Source organism: Mustela putorius, unplaced genomic scaffold, assembly GCF_011764305.1.
Source record: "Mustela putorius furo isolate JIRA1106 unplaced genomic scaffold, ASM1176430v1.1 tig00003858_pilon_pilon_pilon, whole genome shotgun sequence".
NCBI classification, from domain to species: domain Eukaryota; kingdom Metazoa; phylum Chordata; class Mammalia; order Carnivora; family Mustelidae; genus Mustela; species Mustela putorius.
In genome coordinates, this window is record NW_025422010.1 from 8,577,409 (window position 1) to 8,597,286 (window position 19,878).

Here is a 19,878-nt window from a genome sequence, read left to right on the forward strand (position 1 = left end):
TTTCTTTTTTTTTTTTAAAGATTTTATTTTTTTTATTTGACAGAGAGAGACAGAGACAGTGAGAGAGGGAACACAAGCAGGGGGATAGAGAGAGGGAGAGGGAGAAGCAGGCTTTCTACTGAACAGGGAGCCTGATGTGGGGCTTGATTCCAGGACCCCGGGAACATGACCTGACCCAAAGGCAGATGCCTAATGACTGAGCCACCCAGGTGCCCCTAAAAATGGTAACTTTTCATAAGCATGAATATATCTTACTTTGTGACATTTTATGCATGTTCTTTAACTACTTTGGTTCACATGATTTGAATTTTTTTCTTATTTATTTGTAAGTGCTCTTTGCATATTAAGAAACCTAGTCCTTTGTAACATATTTTCCACATTTCTTCAGCTTATCTTTTGTGTTCAGATCTTTGCCACATGGAAGTTTTTATGTAGTCAGACTTTCTATTATTTTCCTCTATGTTTTCTGAGTTTTATGTCATGATTAGACAGTTCATTCTAACTTCCAAGATTATTTTTAACAGTCATCTGCTTTCTGTAACTTTTATGGTTTTGTTATTTTACATTTAAATCCTCGTCCCACTTTCAATTTATTTTTTCTCATTTTCCCCGTGACTAGTTAATTATCCCAAGACCACTTATTGAACTATCCCTTTTTATACTTATTTAAAAATTATCTTTATCATATACTAAATTTCTCTATGTATTTCACCCTGTTTCTTGATTGTCTCATCTATTCAATGATTTTCTGTGCAATTCTGTGACAATGCTATATTGTTTTCTTACTCAATCATTAAAATAGATATCAATATCTGTTGGGATTTGTCCCTTCATTACTATTCCTACCTATTTATTATTATTTTTTTAAAAGATTGATTGATTGATTTTAGAGAAAAGAACAGGGGAAATGGCTGAGGGACAGGGAGAAAGAATCCCAAGCAGACTCTGCGCAGTATGGAGCCTGACCTGGGTCTCGATATCACGACTCCAAGATCATGACCTCAGCTGACATGAAGAGTTGGATGCTCAACCAAATGAGCCAACCCAGGTGCCCCTCTGTTTATTTTTCTAGATGAATTTTAGGATCATTTTGTAAAACGCTTTTTAAATGTCTTTTTGGTAATTTGAGTGGAATCTCAGTGAATTTGTGGTTTAATTTAGAGCAAACTGACATTTTTACAATACTGAGTTTTCCTATCCAAGGAAAAGTATACCTTTTCATTGATTTAAATGTTTTGTGTCCTACCACAGCTTGTATGTTTTATCTATATAGTTCTTGCTCATTATTTGCTAAATTCATTCCTAGGATTTAAAATATTTCAAAATTTAAAAAGGACACACACACCAGAAAAGCTTATTTCTAGGTATTTGGGGTTTGTATTGCTATTATAAAGTGGGTTTTAACATTGATTTGATTGATTTTCTAGTTGGTTAGTATCTGTAGATAGGTGAAGAATAGTTGTGCACTAGACAACCTTGGTTTTCCTGGTCCTGCTAACAATTCAAACACCTCCCATGAAAATGAGGATCACGTGATTCATATATCAGATTGCCAAAGATGAAAAAGTTTAGTATCTGCAATGTTAGAGCACAGAGAGAGAGGAAAAGTGATGCTCACACACTGTTGGCAGAATGACCATGTATTCCAAAGAGCTCATGGAAGTTTAAATGCAGAACAATCATAATCTCTAAGAAGTTTCCAGAACTTAAACACATTAAGTTGAAAGAAACAAACAAACAAACAAAAAAACCAACCACATAAGTTGATGCTAAAAACAAAGACAAAATGAGGACAAACGTTCAAGATTCCTATAGTCGGTCACAGAGCAATCATAATTCAGCCTTCTCTAGACAACCTCAGAGGATGCCCATGAATTCTCTCAGGGACTCATCTCTCAGGTGTGTTCTACAGACCACCGTCTTCGTGATTATTCTGGACTCATTAGAAAAGAAGATCCATTCTGAACCAGAAAGGCCCATTAGGCAAGTCCCAGAAATAGGTATTCGGGCAACTTCCCAACGGCTTCTTATGCATTCTATGGCTTGAGCATAACTCTTCTAAGGGGTGGACTGTAAAACACTGAGTTTGTTATTTCTTCAGTCTATCCAATTCACAATCTGATACTACGAAGTCATGAGTTTGGAAATCTGTATTAAGATGACTACATCTGGGGTGCCTGGGTGGCTCAGTGGGTTAAAGCCTCTGCCTTCGGCTCCGGTCCTGATCCCAGTGTCCTGGGATCAAGCCCCTCATCGGGCTCTCTGCTCGGCAGAGAGCCTGCTCCACCTCACCTCTCTGCCTGCCTCTCTGCCTACTTGTGATCTCTCTGTCAAATAAATAAATGAAATCTTAAAAAAAAAAAAAGATGACTACACCTAGGACATAATCAAATACACAGGTCTCAGGCAATATTTTACAAGTGATAAAATAAAAGAAGAGTGGCCCCATGAGCTCTTCCCAAAAGAAACTTTCTGGTGGCCTGGGTCTGTTCTAGAATGTATATTCTATTTCTAAACCACCAGAACAGCAATAACCAAGCATTTAATATTCTGCCAAACTCCTGGAATAAAGCAGTTAACATTTCACTTAAAAAGTTTTGCCCTATCAGGATGCCTAGATGGCTCAGTCAGTTAAGCGTCTGCCTTTGGCTCAGGTCCTGGGATCGAACCCTGCCTCAGGGGTGGGAGTGGGGATCCCTGATCTGCAGGGACCCTGCTTTTCTCTCTCCCTGTGCTCCTCCTGCCATTTGTGCTCACTCACATTATCTCTTTCAAATGAATAAAGAAAATCTTTTAAAAAGCAACTTTTGCCCTATATTGTTCCTCTCTCCCCCAGCCACGGCCCCCTTCCAAGGTCAAGCTTAGAAGACCAACTAAGCAGGCTAGGAGGAAGTGGCAAGGTTACAGTGAGCAGGATGCGGTTGTTCAATGTCTGGTGGAATTCTTTTTTGTCAAAACCATCCAACATGTTTAAGGTATTCTTGCCAAAAGCAGTAGCAATCATTCACAACATTCTGTCAGAACCAAGCGGAGGAGGGCTGCTGTCTGCAAAGGCTGCCGTGAGCCACGAAATGGTCTCAGCCCTCAGCCCTCCCCACTCCCTCAAGCAGCCACTGAATGAATAAGCAGGGCAAGTTGTGTCACATTAGCTCACACTTTCTCTCACTGTGCAAGAGGTCTGTGTACCAATTTGACGAGGCCACCAGTTTAGCAATAATTAAAGCAGCAAAATTTAAAATGTTTAAAATGCTCGTTCTTATAGACAACCAGATTGGTTTCCCTGTGAGGTGGAACTAAAACCAAATGAACTTAAAAAAAAAAAAAAAAAAAAAGAGTAATTACCACCTTTGCAGCAAAGACCTGATGGGTCTTTCATTTACAACGAGATAAGTGCTTACAGTTAAAGCCCTCACCATGTGCACCCTGGGAAGTGTTTCTGTTCTCATGGGACCTGGCTTACTTATTCATGTGTGTCCATAACTGCTATTCACCTGGGGCCACATTCCTGGTGTCGAGTTCAAACAAGCAGTGTCAGGTTCTCGCCACAGACTTAAATGGATTGTTTCTCATGGAAAATGTCAGCCTTTGAACTGAATGAGAACGGAGAAGAAAACACAGGTTCTTTAGGGAGACCTGGCCATTCCTTTGCTTCTTAAGACCCCTTTCTCCAGACCAAAGTTGAAGCTAGTCCTAAGAAGGCCGGAGAGAACCACAGGAAAGAGTTTCAAACCCTCTGAGGAGAAGCTGATCGGCTGCCATCTTCCCTTGGTCATTTGGAAAGGATTCTCCCTCACGGATTGTGTTTGTCCTTTTTATAAGATGCAATAGAGCATGATGGTCAAGAACACGGGCTCCGGGACAGATGGGCAGGTGTAAAGCTGTACCAACACCTTTTTAGGTACAAGACCTGACACAAGCACCTTAGCCTCCATGTCTCAATTTCCTCATCAAGGCGGGAGAAGGAGAGAGACTCTTTTACAGGATTGTGAAGATTATCGTGAACTACTTATAATAGCATGTGGCACATAGGAAGAATAACCACTACCTACATGAACAGTATAAAAATAGAAGTAATTATTGTGCTGCTTCAAAGAAATCATTGAAGAGGCTATAATCCATAATAGAAGTGACATTTTGAAACTCTGAAACTTTGGGCAGCATGGAAAGTGCAAGGAAAAAGATTACTGTATCCTCTGGGATGCCTGGCTGGCTCAGTCGGTAGAGCATATGACTTTTGATCTCAGGGTTGTGAGTTTGAGTCCCACGATGGGTGTGGAGATTACTTAAAAATAAAATCTTAAAAAAAAAAAAAGATTATTGAATCTTCTAAGAAAATCTCTAAGAACAAAAATCTTGCCACTCTGCTTTATAACACATCTGTTGATGACTTTACACTTGGTCTTAGCCAAAAGGCTGAAAAGCGATTACATCTGTTGATGACTTCAGAAAACATCCTTCCCCTGCCCCCTAACGAAGGTTAAAATGAACTATGTGCTTCTGATTTTAGAATCCAGAGGCATCAAAATGAACTTATGTTTATCTCACTATAGATGCAGATGGATAGATGTAGAAATAATTACAGTTGACTTTTGAGCAACATGATTTGAGGGGCACAGGTCTTTGTACCTAAATACTATACTGTACTCATAAATGTATTTTCTCTTATGATTCCCTTAATAACATTTTCTCTTCTCTAGTTTGCTTTGTTATAAGAATACAGTATATAATACATATAACATATGAAATATGTGCTGATGACCTGTTTCTATTATCGATAAGGCTTCTAGTTATATTTTTGGAAAGTCAAAATTATACCCAGACTTCAGGTGGAATGGGGGGTCAGCACCACTGACCCCCATGCTGTCCAAGGGCCAACTGACAAAAATGCATGCACACTTGAGCAAGTAGACATACTGCATTTCCTAGCTCCACTTGCTCTAAGGTCCTAGAACCAGTGACACCCTAGTGTCAACGAGCCAATACAGCCCATATTTTGGCTTTTAAATACCATTCTTCAATAAGAAGAACCAGAGCTCTTTGGAGAGATGGCTGATTCTAGGGCCGAAGCCCAAAATATGCAGGATGAGTCCATAACATCTTGTTATGCCAGAAAGGAAGGAAGTGCCTAAAAACCCAAATGATAAGCATATGTTAAAGGGACACAGGAGCCAAAAGAAAGAACTCCCAGTGGCCAAAGCTGGAACCGTTGGAGCAACAGATGAGATAACACAGTACTGCAGTATAACCTAACGCATAAAATAAATATCTGTGAGTCCACACTGATATAAATAAATGGCTGAATAAACTAGTTAAGTGGGTAGAAGTGACAAATTTCATCTGCAGAAGAATTCTGAATAATGTATGTGGATATTCCTCTCTCTCTCTTTTCTTTTAAAGATTTTACTTATTTATTTGAAAGAAAGAGAGAGCACAAGCAGGGGGAGCAGCAGCCAGAGGGAAAAGCAGGCTCCCTGCTGAGCAAGGAGCCCCATGCAGGATAGATCCCAGGACCCTGGGATCATGACCCGAGCCAAAGGCAGACGTTTAACTGACTGAGCCATCCAGGCATCCCTAGATCTGTCTCTCCAGGAGGGGGAGCGTAATCCCTACCCTTTGAGTGTGCACATAGACTTCCTTCCAAGAGAGCAGTAGGGAAAGTAGGGGGAGGTAAATGTATGGTGCAGAAACCTGACAAACACTACCTCAGCTGGGTAACCAAGGTCAGCATCACCAGTGGTAATTAGTAAGTAATAAAAATAGCACTTTACCACTGTGGTCTTCCTCACCCAAACCCATAGCCCCAGTCTAATCATGAGAACAATGTCAGACAAACTCTAATTGAGAGATATTCTCCAAAATACCCAACCAGGACCCGTAAAACTATTGAGGTCATCAGAAAAAAAAGAAAGTCTGAGAAACTATCACAGCCCAGAGGAGCCTGCAGAGTCATGTCAACTAAGTGTATTATGATACTCGATATTCTGGATGGGATCTTAGAACTAAAACAAAGGACATCAGGGAAAAATTAATGAAATCTGAATAAAGTATGAACTTTAGTTAATAATGAAGTATCAAAATCAGCTCCTTAGTTGTGACAAATGTCCTACTGTAATATAAGATGCTAATACTAGGGGAAAATTGGGGCATCTGTGTGGCATAGTTGTTTGGGTATTTGACTCTTGGTTTCAGCTCAGATTGGGTCTCAGGGCTGTGGAATTGAGACCCCCTGTCGAGCTCCATGCTCAGCAAGGAGTCTGCTTGGTACTCTCCCTCCCTCTCCTTTTGCCTCTCCCTGCCTCTAAAATCAATCAATCAATCAATAAATGAATCTTAAAAAATTATATGGGAACTCTTCATACTACATTTTCAACATTTCTATAAATGCAAAACTATTCTGTTTTTTTTTTTTTAAGATTTTTATTTTATTTATTTATTTGACAAAGAGAGACATAGCAAGAGAGGGAATACAAGCAGGGGGAGTGGGGGAGGGAGAAGCAGGCTCCCCGCTGAACACAAGTCCTATGTGGGACTCGATCCCAGGACCCCGGGATCATGACCTGAGCTGAAGGCAGACGCCTAAAAACTGAGCAACCCAGGCACCCCAATGCAAAACCAAAACAAAAGGTTTACAAGGGGGAAAAAAGGAAAATTCCAGACATCCTCGCTGGGCTCCCTCCCGGAGCTCAGCCTTCAGTTCCTTCCGTCCCATGTCCATACCAGCATCAGATAAGGGTTCACCCACTGGCACAGCATCAGAAGGAAAAGCGCATCTCGGACCACAAAATGCACACTTAGCAGCACACACTTGACTCATCTCACATACAGAAAACATCGTGTGCATTTTAATACTGGCCATGATATTTACAGACCTTCCATGGTGGCTTTTGATATTCCTTGGCTTTTGGGCTTTAGTATTTGGAATAAGCTGGATTTTCATGATCCAGCATCTCGAGTTCCATTACTTGTTTTGTATCATATTAAACAAACTCTTATACTCCTTTTTGGTCCACCATCAAGATGGGAGTGAGTTTTGGAGGCATATATAAGAAATAAAAGCAATGTATATATTCTTAGCAAAACACACACACACACACACACACACACACACACACACAAACACAAAAAACATTTATTTCCAGATGTATCTTTATCTGCTAAAGGCCTCAGGTTGATCCAAAAAATTGAAACAACCAATGCCTGGTGATTGCAGACGTGGTCGGTGTATTTGTGGGAAAGCTGTAGGAGGATCATCCTGGCTGCCAAGTCCAGGTCTCCCTCCAGCTCTCACACAGGAGATTGTACCAATCGCTTGCTCAAGAATCTAGAATGGCTCCCACAGCCCTTGCCTTGAGGCTGGCAAGTACATTTCATCTCCTTACCTGGTGATAACCACAGGAAGCATTGTTACAAAGGAGCCTGAGGCCACATAGGCTCAGGAGACAATAGGGCCATGACTGGCAGGCAAAGAATGGTGTCAGGGGTACAAGAGATGGGCACGTAGGAGGAAGAAGCCCCAGCTCCACTCACTCACTCTTCATTCTTTTAAGCCAGGCATAAACTATCCCCTCAGTATCCTTGTATCTCCCGCCCTTCCCCAGGCAAAGGGTAAGGTAAGTAAGTGTTCTTCAGGATCTCTCCTCCATAATACATGCCGAACTCCCTCCCACCTCCATGCCTCTGTCCATTACCTTCCCTTCCTGGAATTTCCTCCTACCTGACTGATCCCTGACAGGGCAGCTGAGGGCACACTTCATCCGTAAGCCTTTCCAAATCACTCCAGATGACTACAGACTTCCCTTTTCCTGAATTCTTTTGTCTCTTCTGCACCATGACATTTGGAGCTTTATTAAATATAGTCTTGTATTTACTCGTTAGATCGTTTCCTCCCATGCAAACTACTCTTGGCTTTCCAAATAGACGCAAATAGCTCTATGGAAAATACTTTCCTCTCTTTTCTTGTACTTCCCATAGAACGTTGCTGCACACACACAAAAACTACCAAAAATTACTTGTTAATTTTAGTTAAACACTGAGAGGACCAATTTCCTTCCTTCTACTATAACTGAGTTCCACTTAGACCTCGAATTTTCTTTTCTTGGACTATCACCTCTTTACTTCAGGGAGTGTCTTGCCCCACTGAGAGCAGCTCCTCCAATCTCTCTCAGTGTTGTGCTAAGAGATACCAGAGCCTGGAGACCCTGATTCCAAGAGGGGCGTGAGGACACTTGGTCCCTGGTTAACTCCTGGGTGATATCTACAGGGGATGGGAGGAACCTTGGGCAGAGGGAGCTAGTGATAAAGGAGCCATTTCCAGTTCCTAAGAGCCCACCACCCCCCTGAGTAGAAGCTCCCTTCCAATCTCCAAGCCCTTGTCTCCATCATCAGTTGGGTTGGGTAACTTTCTACGGCTACCATTTGCAAGATAAAATATCTTAAGCTTGAGGGGAGTTCTCCTATCAGCACTTCTCCTCCACGATCCCTCCCTCACACTTTCTGATTTGTTTACAGCTCTAACCTACCAGTGAGGTGTGGGATTCCAAAAAAAGCCAGTGGGACACACCTAAGCTTGAAGAGCAGGTCAAATTAGAATCCATTACAAGAAATCCAATGTCCAAATGATGAAGAAAGGCAAGAAGAGTTTGGGGGAGTCCAAGGGGATTTGTAGACAAGGCCAAGAGTTCAAAATAAGGAAAAGAAGATCAAGCCAAAGAAACAGGCCTGGGATCTACACGAGGTAGGACAAGGGTGGAAGTAATTTCTACCAAGAAAGTACTTACAATGATGGCTACAGGTCAAGGCTTGTTTGCTAGGCTGATGGGGAAATTTGAAGGGGTGGGGGTGGGGGTTCTGGCCAGGAGAGGATAGGATCTCCTTTCCTTCCTCTGACACCTGAAGGATCTTGCCCCCATTGCCAACTACAACAGACGATTCTTCCTGAGCAGGCTTTCTTGTGAAAATACCACAGCCATGTGACCCTAATCCCTTGCCCAAGCTAAAGGCAGCCAATACAGGCTGGATATGAAGAAGTCCCAGTGTTCCAGGAGGCACAAGGTGCTGGCCTAAGCAGGAACCTGATATTAATTAGATGGAGACAAACCCACCACATCTTTCCTTCTGGCAATTCTCAGTGTGAGATGCAAAAGAGAGGGGGCCAGAGTATGGGAACGGCTTCTAAAGGGGTAACAGGGTGATGGGTCAGGGGTGCTGGATCCTGAAAGCTGGAGAGCCACTGTTTCCATTCTCCCTAAGGGCAGGAGGGTGGGAGGGAGGCCCCAGAAGGTTTGGCCCACACAAGCCTGGGTCTATGCCCAAGTTTTCTGCACTACCTCATTCTTCCCCATCATCAACTCCTATCACCTAACATAGTGCTTTTTCAAGGATGGCCCTTGGAAGTTTGCAAAAGGACCACTTTACAAAATTCACCTATCCCCAGCCTGCCACTGCCCGTTGGATCAGAATCTCGGGACCTAGGTTTCTGGAATCGGCATGAGTCTCATGTTCATGGAACTTTCCAAACTACTGAAGCAAGGTGACCTACTTCTCTTTTTCTTTTCAAGACTCATCTGCTCCAATTTTCTGCCAGACCCAGGACAAGGCTGGGCAGTCTCTTGTGGGCTCCCAGACTTCCTGAAAAGAAGGTTTCTTTTCTCTCTAGACCCCAGGCCAAAGCTGCCCTCCTTAGAGCCACCTGGAATGAGCCCCATGCCACACATTACTTGTTCGAAAGTCCAATGACCCACCACCGCTTGGCACTGATGCCAGTGTCTTCTGCCATTGAAGCGACACAAATCACACAGCTTCTCCTGTGTGCTCTGGGCTGCCCCTCCCTTCTAGTCCACGGGCCTCTCAGGTCCTACACGATCAATCCAGTGGAAGTTCTGCTACTTTCTTTCAATTCTGTATTTCCCTAGAATGTCCCCAACTTGGCAATGGAGCAGTGGGGAGGGAGATGGAACCTTGTTTCTCAGGCCCCATCAGGAACTGCATACTCTCCTGCCCGGGCAGCGGGCATCGGAACTTTTCTCCAAGGCACATCTTCACTGCCAGGAAGAAAAGTGATAATGACGAGCACCTACAGTGTGTTGTATGTCCTTGGACAGAGCTACATACAGTGGGGCCGATTCCCGTTTGCCTCCAGGCCGCAGATTTCACAGTCACTTGGGCACAAGGACATTTTGTCGAGAACTCAAGATAGTCAGAGAAATACCACAAAAATCAGGTGCCTAATAAAACAAGCCAGAAGTCCTGAATTCACCCGACCAGGAGATTTTGAATGCCTTTGACTCTGCATCGTGTGCTCAGACCTTCATCCATCTTTGAGAACATGGAAGCATATAAAACACAGTGATGGGATGTTAGGACGTGTCCTCCGTGAAGCACTTCTGTACGCGCATGCTTCAAGTGGGCTGCGTCAAGTTCATAGAGTTAATTCCATTTAAATTCCAGTACACTCTCCAAACAGGCCAGGCATACCTCTTCTTACTGACCTACGAGCTTCCAGAACCAAAGTTCGTTAGAGGACACTGCCTCCACCTGTGGCCACGGTTACACGTGCACGTCAGATCTACACCCTCTCCAAGCCCCAAGGAAAAATAAAATACAGCTTTCTGGCAACTACAGAAGGGAAAAATGTTTTAGAATTAAAGTAAAAGAAGGTCAAGCTCTAAATAAGGTCTGGAGTAAAGAGGTTTGGCTAACTCCCCAGAAAAATCATACCAGCGGGCACAATCTGGAGCAGACAGATCGGCTGACCGAGAACTTGATTCCACAGCCATGGAAAGGAGTCAACGGCAGATGCCCACTAGGCCCTATCATTTACTGGACTGTTCCAGTCTAGCAGCCGGCGGTTTATACAAGGACTAATACACCCGGCTTCCCCTTCCCTGCTTTCCTAGATGGGAGTTTTAATATAGTTATCCTGTTTTTCTTTTGCACATTGGGTTTGTTGGGGATGGGGAAATTCATCATCTGGCCCAGTGTGTTTATAAAACTTCTGTTGATCATATATAATGCATATATAACATGTAGATATAGGGGTGTGCATGTCTCTGTGTGTAATATATACATATATATCCACATATATGCCACTGTTCTAATATTTACTTATTATCTAAATCAACCTTTTGTTCATTAAATTTTTTTATTGAGATCATTGTAGACCCACCTACAGTTATAAGAAATAGATTTGTTGTACACTTTGTCCAGGTTCCCCAAATTATAACATTTTGCAAAACCATGGTATGATATCACAAATGGGATACTGACACTGGTATACTGTCTTATTTAGATTTCCTGCCTTACTGATACTCATCTGTGTGTGTGTGTCACGTGTGTTAGGCTCTATACAATTTTAACCCTTGTGTAGGTTCATGTCTCCACCACCACAGAGAAGACACCAAATAGTTCCAACATCACAAGGATCCCTGCTGTTGCCCTTTTAGAGCCACACCCACTTTCCTCCCCTTCATGTGCCCACCATGTCACCCCTAAACAGATCCCCTGGCAACCACAAATAAGTCTTCTATTTCTAAAATATTTTCAACTCAAAATCTCATATAAATGAAATAATATACAATGAACCCTCTGAGATCAGCTTTATTTGCTCAGCATAATTGCCCTGGAGGTTCGATCCAGGTTGCCTGTAGCCATGGTTTGTTCCTTTTCACTGCTGCATACTATTCCATGGCATGGATGTGCCACAGTGTGCTGAGTCATTCACCTTTAAGAGGATATCTGGGCTGATTGCAGTTTGGGGCTATTATTTAAAAAAAAGAAGCCTCTATGAATATTCATGTGCAGGTTTTATGTGAACATAAATTTTCATTTCTCTGGAATAAGTGCCCAAAGTATGATTGCTGGGCATATGGTAATTGCATATTTATCTTTAAAAGAAACTGCCAGACTGTTTTCCAGAATGTACTATTTTACACGCATACTGGCAACATATGAATGTGCCAGTCTGTCCACATCCTTGCCAGCATTAGGTGTTATAACTCTTTTATTTCAGCGATTCTGACAGGTCTGCTTATGATGCTTAAACACCTTTTCATGCCTATGCTTACCATCTTGATACTCTCCAGGGTGAAATATACTTTGCTCATTTTCAAATTAGAATTTTTTTAACCATTAAGTTGTAAGTGTTCTTTTTATAGCCTACATGCTTATCCTTTGTCAGATATATGGTTTGCAAATAGTTTTGCCCAGCCTGCAGCTTGCTTTTCAAGCTCTTTACACGGGCTTTCACAGAGCAAAGTGCTTTCAGTTTTGATGAGGTCCAGTTTATCAATCTTTCCTTTATATGGAGTGAGCTTTTGCTGTCAAGTCTCACGACTCTTTACCTAGCTGCAAATCCTCAAGATTTTCTCATAGGAGTTTTTCTAAAAGTTTTACAGTTTTACCTTTGACATTAAGCTCTTTGGATTTTTTTTCTAGAGTAATTGTTATAAAGTGTGAGGTTTAGGTTGCGGTCTTCTCCCTTCTATGGATGTCCAATTACTTCAGTACCATTCATTGAAAAGTAGGGGAAAAGGAGCAAAGCAAAACCAAAGTACAGAAGAAAGGAAATGGTGCACAGAGAGAAAATAAATGGAATAGAAGAAGAGTGGAAAGAAATCAGTGAAACTGAATGTTGGTTCTTTGCAAAGATCAACAAAACTGACAAACCTTCAGCTACAGAAGAAAGTTAAAATTTCTAAAATCTGGAATGGAAGAGTAGACAAGAGAACACTGTGCACTACACAAACAAATGAGAGAACTTAGATGAAATGACTAAGTTCCTAAAAATGTATAAACTATTCTAACTCAAGAAATAATAGAAAACTTGAATAAACCTATAGTAAGTAAAGGAATTGGATTAGTATATAAAATCTTTCCACAAAAGAAAAGCCTTGGTCCAGATGGCTTCACCCATGATTTTATCACTTAAGGAAGTTAAAACCAATCTTTCACGAACTCTTCTGGGCAATAGAAAAGAAGGGAACACTTTTCAATTCACTCTACAAAACTTACTGCGTTGATATACCAACATCAAACAAAGACAACACACACACACACAAAAATGAAAACTACAGACCAATATCCTCATGAATACAGATATAAACCCTCAGCAAAATGAGTAAACAGAACTCAGAAACATATAAAAAGGTATGCATCATGGCTAAGTGGGATTTGTCCAGGGAATGCAGGTGGTTTAAATTAGAAAATCAATTAATGTAATACGTTATATTAAGAAAAAAGAACAAAAACCACATGATCACCTCAGAAGATGCAGAAAAAAAGCTGTTGGCAAAATTAAACATTCATTCATGATTAAAAAAAAAAAAAAACACCCAGCAGACTAGGAATAAAAGGCAACTTCACGACACTGATAAAGAAGATCTACATAACACGCCTGCCAACATCATAGGAAGAATGACTAAATGCTTTGCCCCTAAGATCAGCAAGATCGTAATGTCTGCTTTCACCATTTCTATTCCAATTGTATTGGAAGTTCTATACAGGGTAATTAGATAAGAAAAAGAAATAAAAGGAACTCAGACTGGAAAGGAAGAAGTAAAATGGTTTTCACAGACAACAGAATTAACAAAACAATCCCATTCACAATAGCATCAAGAGAGATCAAACACTTAGGAACAAGTATAGGAAAAGAAATGCAAAACTTGTACACTGACAACTACAAGATATGAGCAAAAGAAACTAAAGAAGACCTAAATAAAATGGAAAGGATATTTCCATTCATATCTCATATTCATGGATCAGAAAACAGTATTGGTAAGATGCCAATACTCCCCACATTGTCCTAGAGAGTCAACATATTTCCTATTAAAATCTCAGTAGCTTTTTTTTTGGTAGAAATTGAGAAGAGGATCCGAATGTTCATACAGAAATGCAAATGGAAATGCAAAAGGCCCACAGTAGTCAAACAGTCAAACAATCTTGAAAAAGAAAAACTAAATTGGGGGCCTTATAATTCCCAACTTCGAACTTATAAAACTATAACAATCAAAATCATGGGGCATTAACAGAAGGATGTGTAGATCAACTGAATAGAATTAAGAGCCCAAAATAAGACTTACACTTATGGTCAACTAATTTTTGACTAAAAGTTCAAAAAAAAAATTCAATGGGAAAAGGGTTGTCTTTTCAACAAACGGCGCTGGGAATTAGATATCCACACAGGCAAAGATTAATTTGGACCCTTACCTCATAACGCACACAATAATTAACTCTAAATATAAATATAAATGTAAATACAAATATAAATGTAAGCTCTAATATTATAAAATTCTGAGAAAACATCCGAGTAATCTCTGTGATTTGAATTAGCCAGTCACTTGAGCATAACAGATAAAAAGGGAAATATCACAAATTGGACATACGATTTTGCACTTCAAGAGACATAATAAAGATTTTAAGGAGAGCTCATGAAAAGGAAGGAATACCTGCAAATCATGTATCTGATAAAGGACTTGTATTCAGAATACATAAAGAATACTTACAACTCAATAATAAAAAGACAACTCAATTAAAAATTGGGCAGAGGATTTGAAGAGACATGTCTCCAAAGAAGATAAACGAATGACCAATAAGCATAAGAGAAGGTGTTTAACATCATTAGTCATTAGAAAAACACAAACCCAAATCACATCAATACAACTTCACACCCACTAGGATGGCAATAATGCAAAAGCCTGGTAATAATGGTGTTGGTTGAGAATATAGAGAAAATTAGAACTTTGTACATTGCCAGTAGGCATACAAAGTGGTGCAGCCGCTGTGGAAAACCATTGGGCAGTTCTTCAAATTGTTAAACACAGAGTTTCCGCATGACCCAGAGATTTCATTTCTCATAACACACCCAAGAGAAATGAAAACATATGTCCACACTAAATTTGTCCATGATTGTTTGCAGCAGCACTTTTTAAAGTGGCCAAAAAGTGGAAACAACTGAAGTTTGAGGTTTCATTCAACTAGTGAGTGGGAAAATCAAACGTGGTATATTCATATGATGAGCTATTATTCTGCCATAAAAATGAAGGAAGGCATTTCAAAAACCTTATGCTCAGTGAAAGACGCCAGTCACAAAAGACCACGTAAGTGTATGATTTGTTTTCTACAAAATGTGCAGCAAAAGCAAATTTATAAAGACAAGAAAGTATGTTAGTGGTTGCCAGGGGCTGGAAGGAGTTGGACATTGGGAGTGACCAAATTGGCATGTTCTTTGTAGGGTGATGGAAATGTTCTAAAATTAGATGTGATGATGACTGTACAACCCTAGAACTGTACAAAAATTTATTGACCTGTACACTTCAAACAGGTGGATTTTATGGTCTTTAAATGAGTTCAGTGAAATATATTTATAAATAACTTAAAATTTTAAATGATCTATTAATAAATATTTTAAAATTAAAAATCTACTAACATCCAGGGGTGCCTGGGTGGCTCAATGGATTAAGCTTCTGCCTTTGGCTCAGGTCATGATCTCAGGGTCCTGGGATCAAGCCTGGCATCCGGCTCTCTGCTCAGATGGGAGTCTGCTTCCCCCTCCCCTTCTGCCTGCCTTTCTGCCTACTTGTGATCTCTTTCTCTTTCTCTGTCAAATAAATAAATAAAATCTTTAAAAATTTACTAACGTCCAACTGGTCTTTCTCTTTGACCTAAGCAAACTGGTCTTTTTCACTGAGGTTGGAAAGAGAATTGCAAAGGGAGTCATTTCTTTGCCGCATGATTCAGTAACAAGTGGCATCTAACACAACTTTGTGGGTAACAAAAGATATACACTCCACACTTTAAACCACAGGATCTTGAGAAGTCGCGTGCAGACCTCACTGAGGCCAAACTAGAGAAGAAAGGGCACGATGCAGAAACATGAACTAGTGGGACAGCGGCCCCATGATGTGGCCACTGGAAGCAGCACCTAGATTGTCTCCCACTGGGGATAGAGGAGCTGTGTGTGAATCTACGGTTGAAACGGAGTTGGATGGACGACGTTAGCTGGGGCATCTTGAAACTATACATATAGGCTTGGCACAAAGCAGAATGACTGCCGAGAAGAATGTAATACCAGTGCATGGAAGGCAAATTTCACCCCCAAACACGTGTACGTCTGTCCTCAGCTATCTGTGGCCAAGCCAACATGTCACAGACATGTTTTATCAGGCCAGGCTGTACTCTTCTAGGAACACCCCCCTCTTCAAGACTACCTACGTTCCCACTCTAATCATGTCGATGGTGGGAACAATCCTCTTAAGCCACCCTAATCCCCTCTCTTGGCCACAAATGCCTTGTCATAGTCTGAGAAAACCCTTCCATGGCCATTTAAACTGAAACAGAGAGAGTGCCAGAAACTAAATATGGAACATATCGAATGCCAGTCAGGCAATCCTGCTTTTTAGTTCCCTTTTTCCCAAAAATAATTGAAGTGGGATTTAGTTCCATGTCACCAAGAATCCCAATTCCAGTCAACTTTACAGCATTGTCTGCTTAAATTCTAGCCCATCAGTTCTGTCACAATACGGAAGGCTTAGTATCTTCACAGTCACACCTTCACTACAATCCAGGGGTGTCAGATGACTGTGCCCGCATTCAGCCAAGAGTGTTCCTACCCTCCCACCCCCACCCCCACTTCTGACGACAACAGTTAAAGTGATTCTTTTGCAATTCTAGACAAACAACCTGTTTCAGGGTTACAGTAAAGAACGTAGAGATCTGAGCTAAGTCTGGGGAGTTTAAAGATGTGTCCAGCCCCCGGGAGAACAAATGATTAAGTGGTGTTTATGGCTGGTTATCATAAACCGATCTGATGCAATGTGATACAAAGCTTTTGAAATCCCAAAGAAACAGAGCAATTTGTCAAAGGCCATGTTAAGAGCTTTTGCAAGATCTGTTTCCATTGTTTATCAAACTTCAGCTTAATCGTACTTGGATGTGCAAAGCCTGAAGCATGACGTCGTTGTCTTTATGAAGACCCACGACTGGAATTGCAGAGAGTTAAATTAACCAGGGGGATGGAGATGATGTAAATTCACTATTCCTTTTTCATTGCATTTTCATTTAGTAAAAAGACCTAGCTTCTCAGGCTGCATAAAAAAAATCTCTAGTCCCTGCGGACTGGCTCCCTGTAAACCTTGGTCCAGGTAAAGAAAGATCAACAATCCATTGTCTCTGAGGGAAACCAAAGTGCTTCTATACAATAGGTCCCCTTCAGATCCTACAACAAAATAGTGAGATTTTATAGACCCAACTACACCCTTAAGTTAAAGTCAGAACTGAAACAAACACGGGTGCTATGGGAAATGTTACAAATCCTAGCTCTCCTTACCATACGAGAGTGTTATTAAAATGGCCATCGTTGTAATAATGTCGATAAATAACAAAGAAGGGGACAACAATAGTAATAAAAGCATTTAGCCCAAAGACCTCTAGAGTCAGGGATGTGACCGTGCTCAGTAGAGGAGATTAGGTTTTAATATGCACTCCTAGGTGATCCATCCAATTTGCATCTCATTATTTTCCCCTATGTCTACTCCGGTTGAACATGTACTACCCAGACCACAAGTGGATGGCCGTCGATTAAATCATTACACTGAGAACAGACTTAACAACACCGGCTTGACAGCTTTTTACATGTGGACATTCAGAGATGGAGATGTTTACGACACCAAAAAAATTTTTAATGCGTCTTACCTAATATCTGAGAGATCACACTTGTTTCCAGCAATAGCCATTACAATGTTTTCTGGACCATGTTCCTTCAGTTCTTTCACCCATTTCTTCAGGGTATGAAATGAATCCTAAATCCAAAATGTAAATCGATCAATCACTGTAAAGACCCACCAACACAAGATTTCAACCAAGTAGAAATATAAACCCAACCCAATGTAACAAAGGAAAATATTTTTAGGAAACTCACATACATTAACATCCTACCTCCCTCTTGGCATAAGACTTAATATTAGCTATTAATACACTTAAATAGCTGTAAAAGTTTCCTTTTCTAAAATTGAGACTTGACAAAGTTAAGAAAATCATGCCAGTAATTTTCTTCTATAAATAACATTAATTTAAGATGATAGCTTTGATTCAACATGAAAATGACTGAAGTCATAGAACTAGACATGTTCATGCTTATTTCAGGGAAGAAAGAGAAAGAATACAGATATACATTATCTCTGTCTCTGTCTCTCTCTCTCCCCATTTCCCCCTCCCTTTCTTTCTCTTTTCCTCTCATCCTATTTTCCTTGCTGCTCTTCACTTAAAACCCTCCCTCAGCAAACCAGTCAAGGTAGACACCACATTTAGGTAGAAGAGTTCAGGATCCCATAGGTGGTAACGGTGATGGGTGATTGAACCTGCAGTCCTGTGCGCTGAGTCAGCACTCCAGGAGTGGAAAAAAACAGCCAGCAAACACTGCAGTTCCTTGATGGATATCCTAGATCCTCAACGTGATAACTAAAAATATGGTATACTATATATATGCAAATACACGACACATACATAAACATTATCCCTGACATTTTAAGTAGTGTGATTGAAACACTAATAGAAAATCAGCATTCCATAATTACAAAACATGCAGGACTTAAAAATAATTTCCCTCTTCCTGAAAAGCTGACTTTTCACAGAGCTGTACTGGCAGGCATGACCTTGCCTCTATGACGAACAGACAGTCAATTTTAAAAATAAATGATCATTGTTGTTTATTTAATTTGGCCGATAAATCTAAAATGCTCCACTGCACAGAGGTTGATAAACTCAATATATGGTGATTACCTCTGCCTACCATGCTATGAAATCCCACTCCAGGCTACTGGCAAGACTCAGGCCATCAAGCCTCCGCTTCGGTCTTTCTAAGACCAAGAATCAACATACAGGGCATCAAAATTTTAAAGGGCTTTTATTTTCTTACCTGTTTGGTAATATCATATACTATGACAGCGGCAGCAGAACCACGATAGTACATGGGAGCCAGTGAATGAAACTGTTTAAGAACAATGCATAGTTTTAGGCCAAAGTCAACACATTTTATGCAACCCCAAATTAAATATAAGATTTTCCTGCTACATTATCTCTACAGGATCCCCGAATTCTCCCTAGAATTTTCCCAGGAACCCTGTTAGGCAATAAATTCTCCTCCTCCACCACACATGTGCTTGTGGCCAACAGACTGTGAAATTCACTTTTGGGCAAAGGCCAAGAATAAATTTTATTTTAAATGTTCCTCTTCTATGAATTTTATTTTCTCTGCTGCTCATTACTTATCTAATACGACTGACCCAGGGCAATCTCATTAGAATTATTCACTGGTAAGAAAAAGATGTTTGCCAAGGGGAGGACAAAAGGAGACTGACACAGATCACAAGACCCTCACTGAGTCCTTAATGAGGGCCACTGAGCAAGGGCGACTCCGAAACCTGCCCTCAGCCTGCACGGCTGCTGTCCCTCAAAGGCACACAGTGACACAGACAAGCTCCATTCCAGAACGTGAGCAAAGCACGGCTCGCTGGTCACTAAAAGGCTCACCAGTCACTTTTGGGATTGAATCCTGTATCCCAAAAGAGGATAGATAATTAAGCTGAGGATACATAGACATTCTATGTCTATTTTGAAGAATAGCTCTTTGAATGCATTTGAAGACTATATCGTGGAAAGGTTTTGAAAGCTGAGAAGTAAGAGATAGCCCAACAGACAAATAGACAAAGGATAGACATAGATAAATCTCCGGGAAAGAGACGGAAATTACCAATAAATATTTTAAAACATTCGATTATGCTAAGAGAAATGAAAATAAAAGCAATGAAGAGGCATGTATTAATTTATTAAATATCAAATAGATTTATTATATCCATTGTTGGTTTGGATTTGGGCAGGGGGCCACTC

At 40.7% G+C, this 19,878-nt stretch overlaps 1 protein-coding gene across 1 annotated transcript in view; it reads right to left on the minus strand.

The window, feature by feature from the left end:
- RAB31 (RAB31, member RAS oncogene family) overlaps positions 1–19,878 on the minus strand; it is a 127,577-nt gene that overhangs the window by 21,491 nt on the left and 86,208 nt on the right. Inside the window, exons 4-5 of the mRNA XM_004742704.3 lie at positions 18,908–18,979; positions 17,686–17,792 (exon numbers count right to left, since the gene is read on the minus strand). Of these exons, the coding sequence (XP_004742761.1) occupies positions 17,686–17,792; positions 18,908–18,979 (179 nt within the window). The remainder of the gene's footprint in view (positions 1–17,685; positions 17,793–18,907; positions 18,980–19,878) is intronic.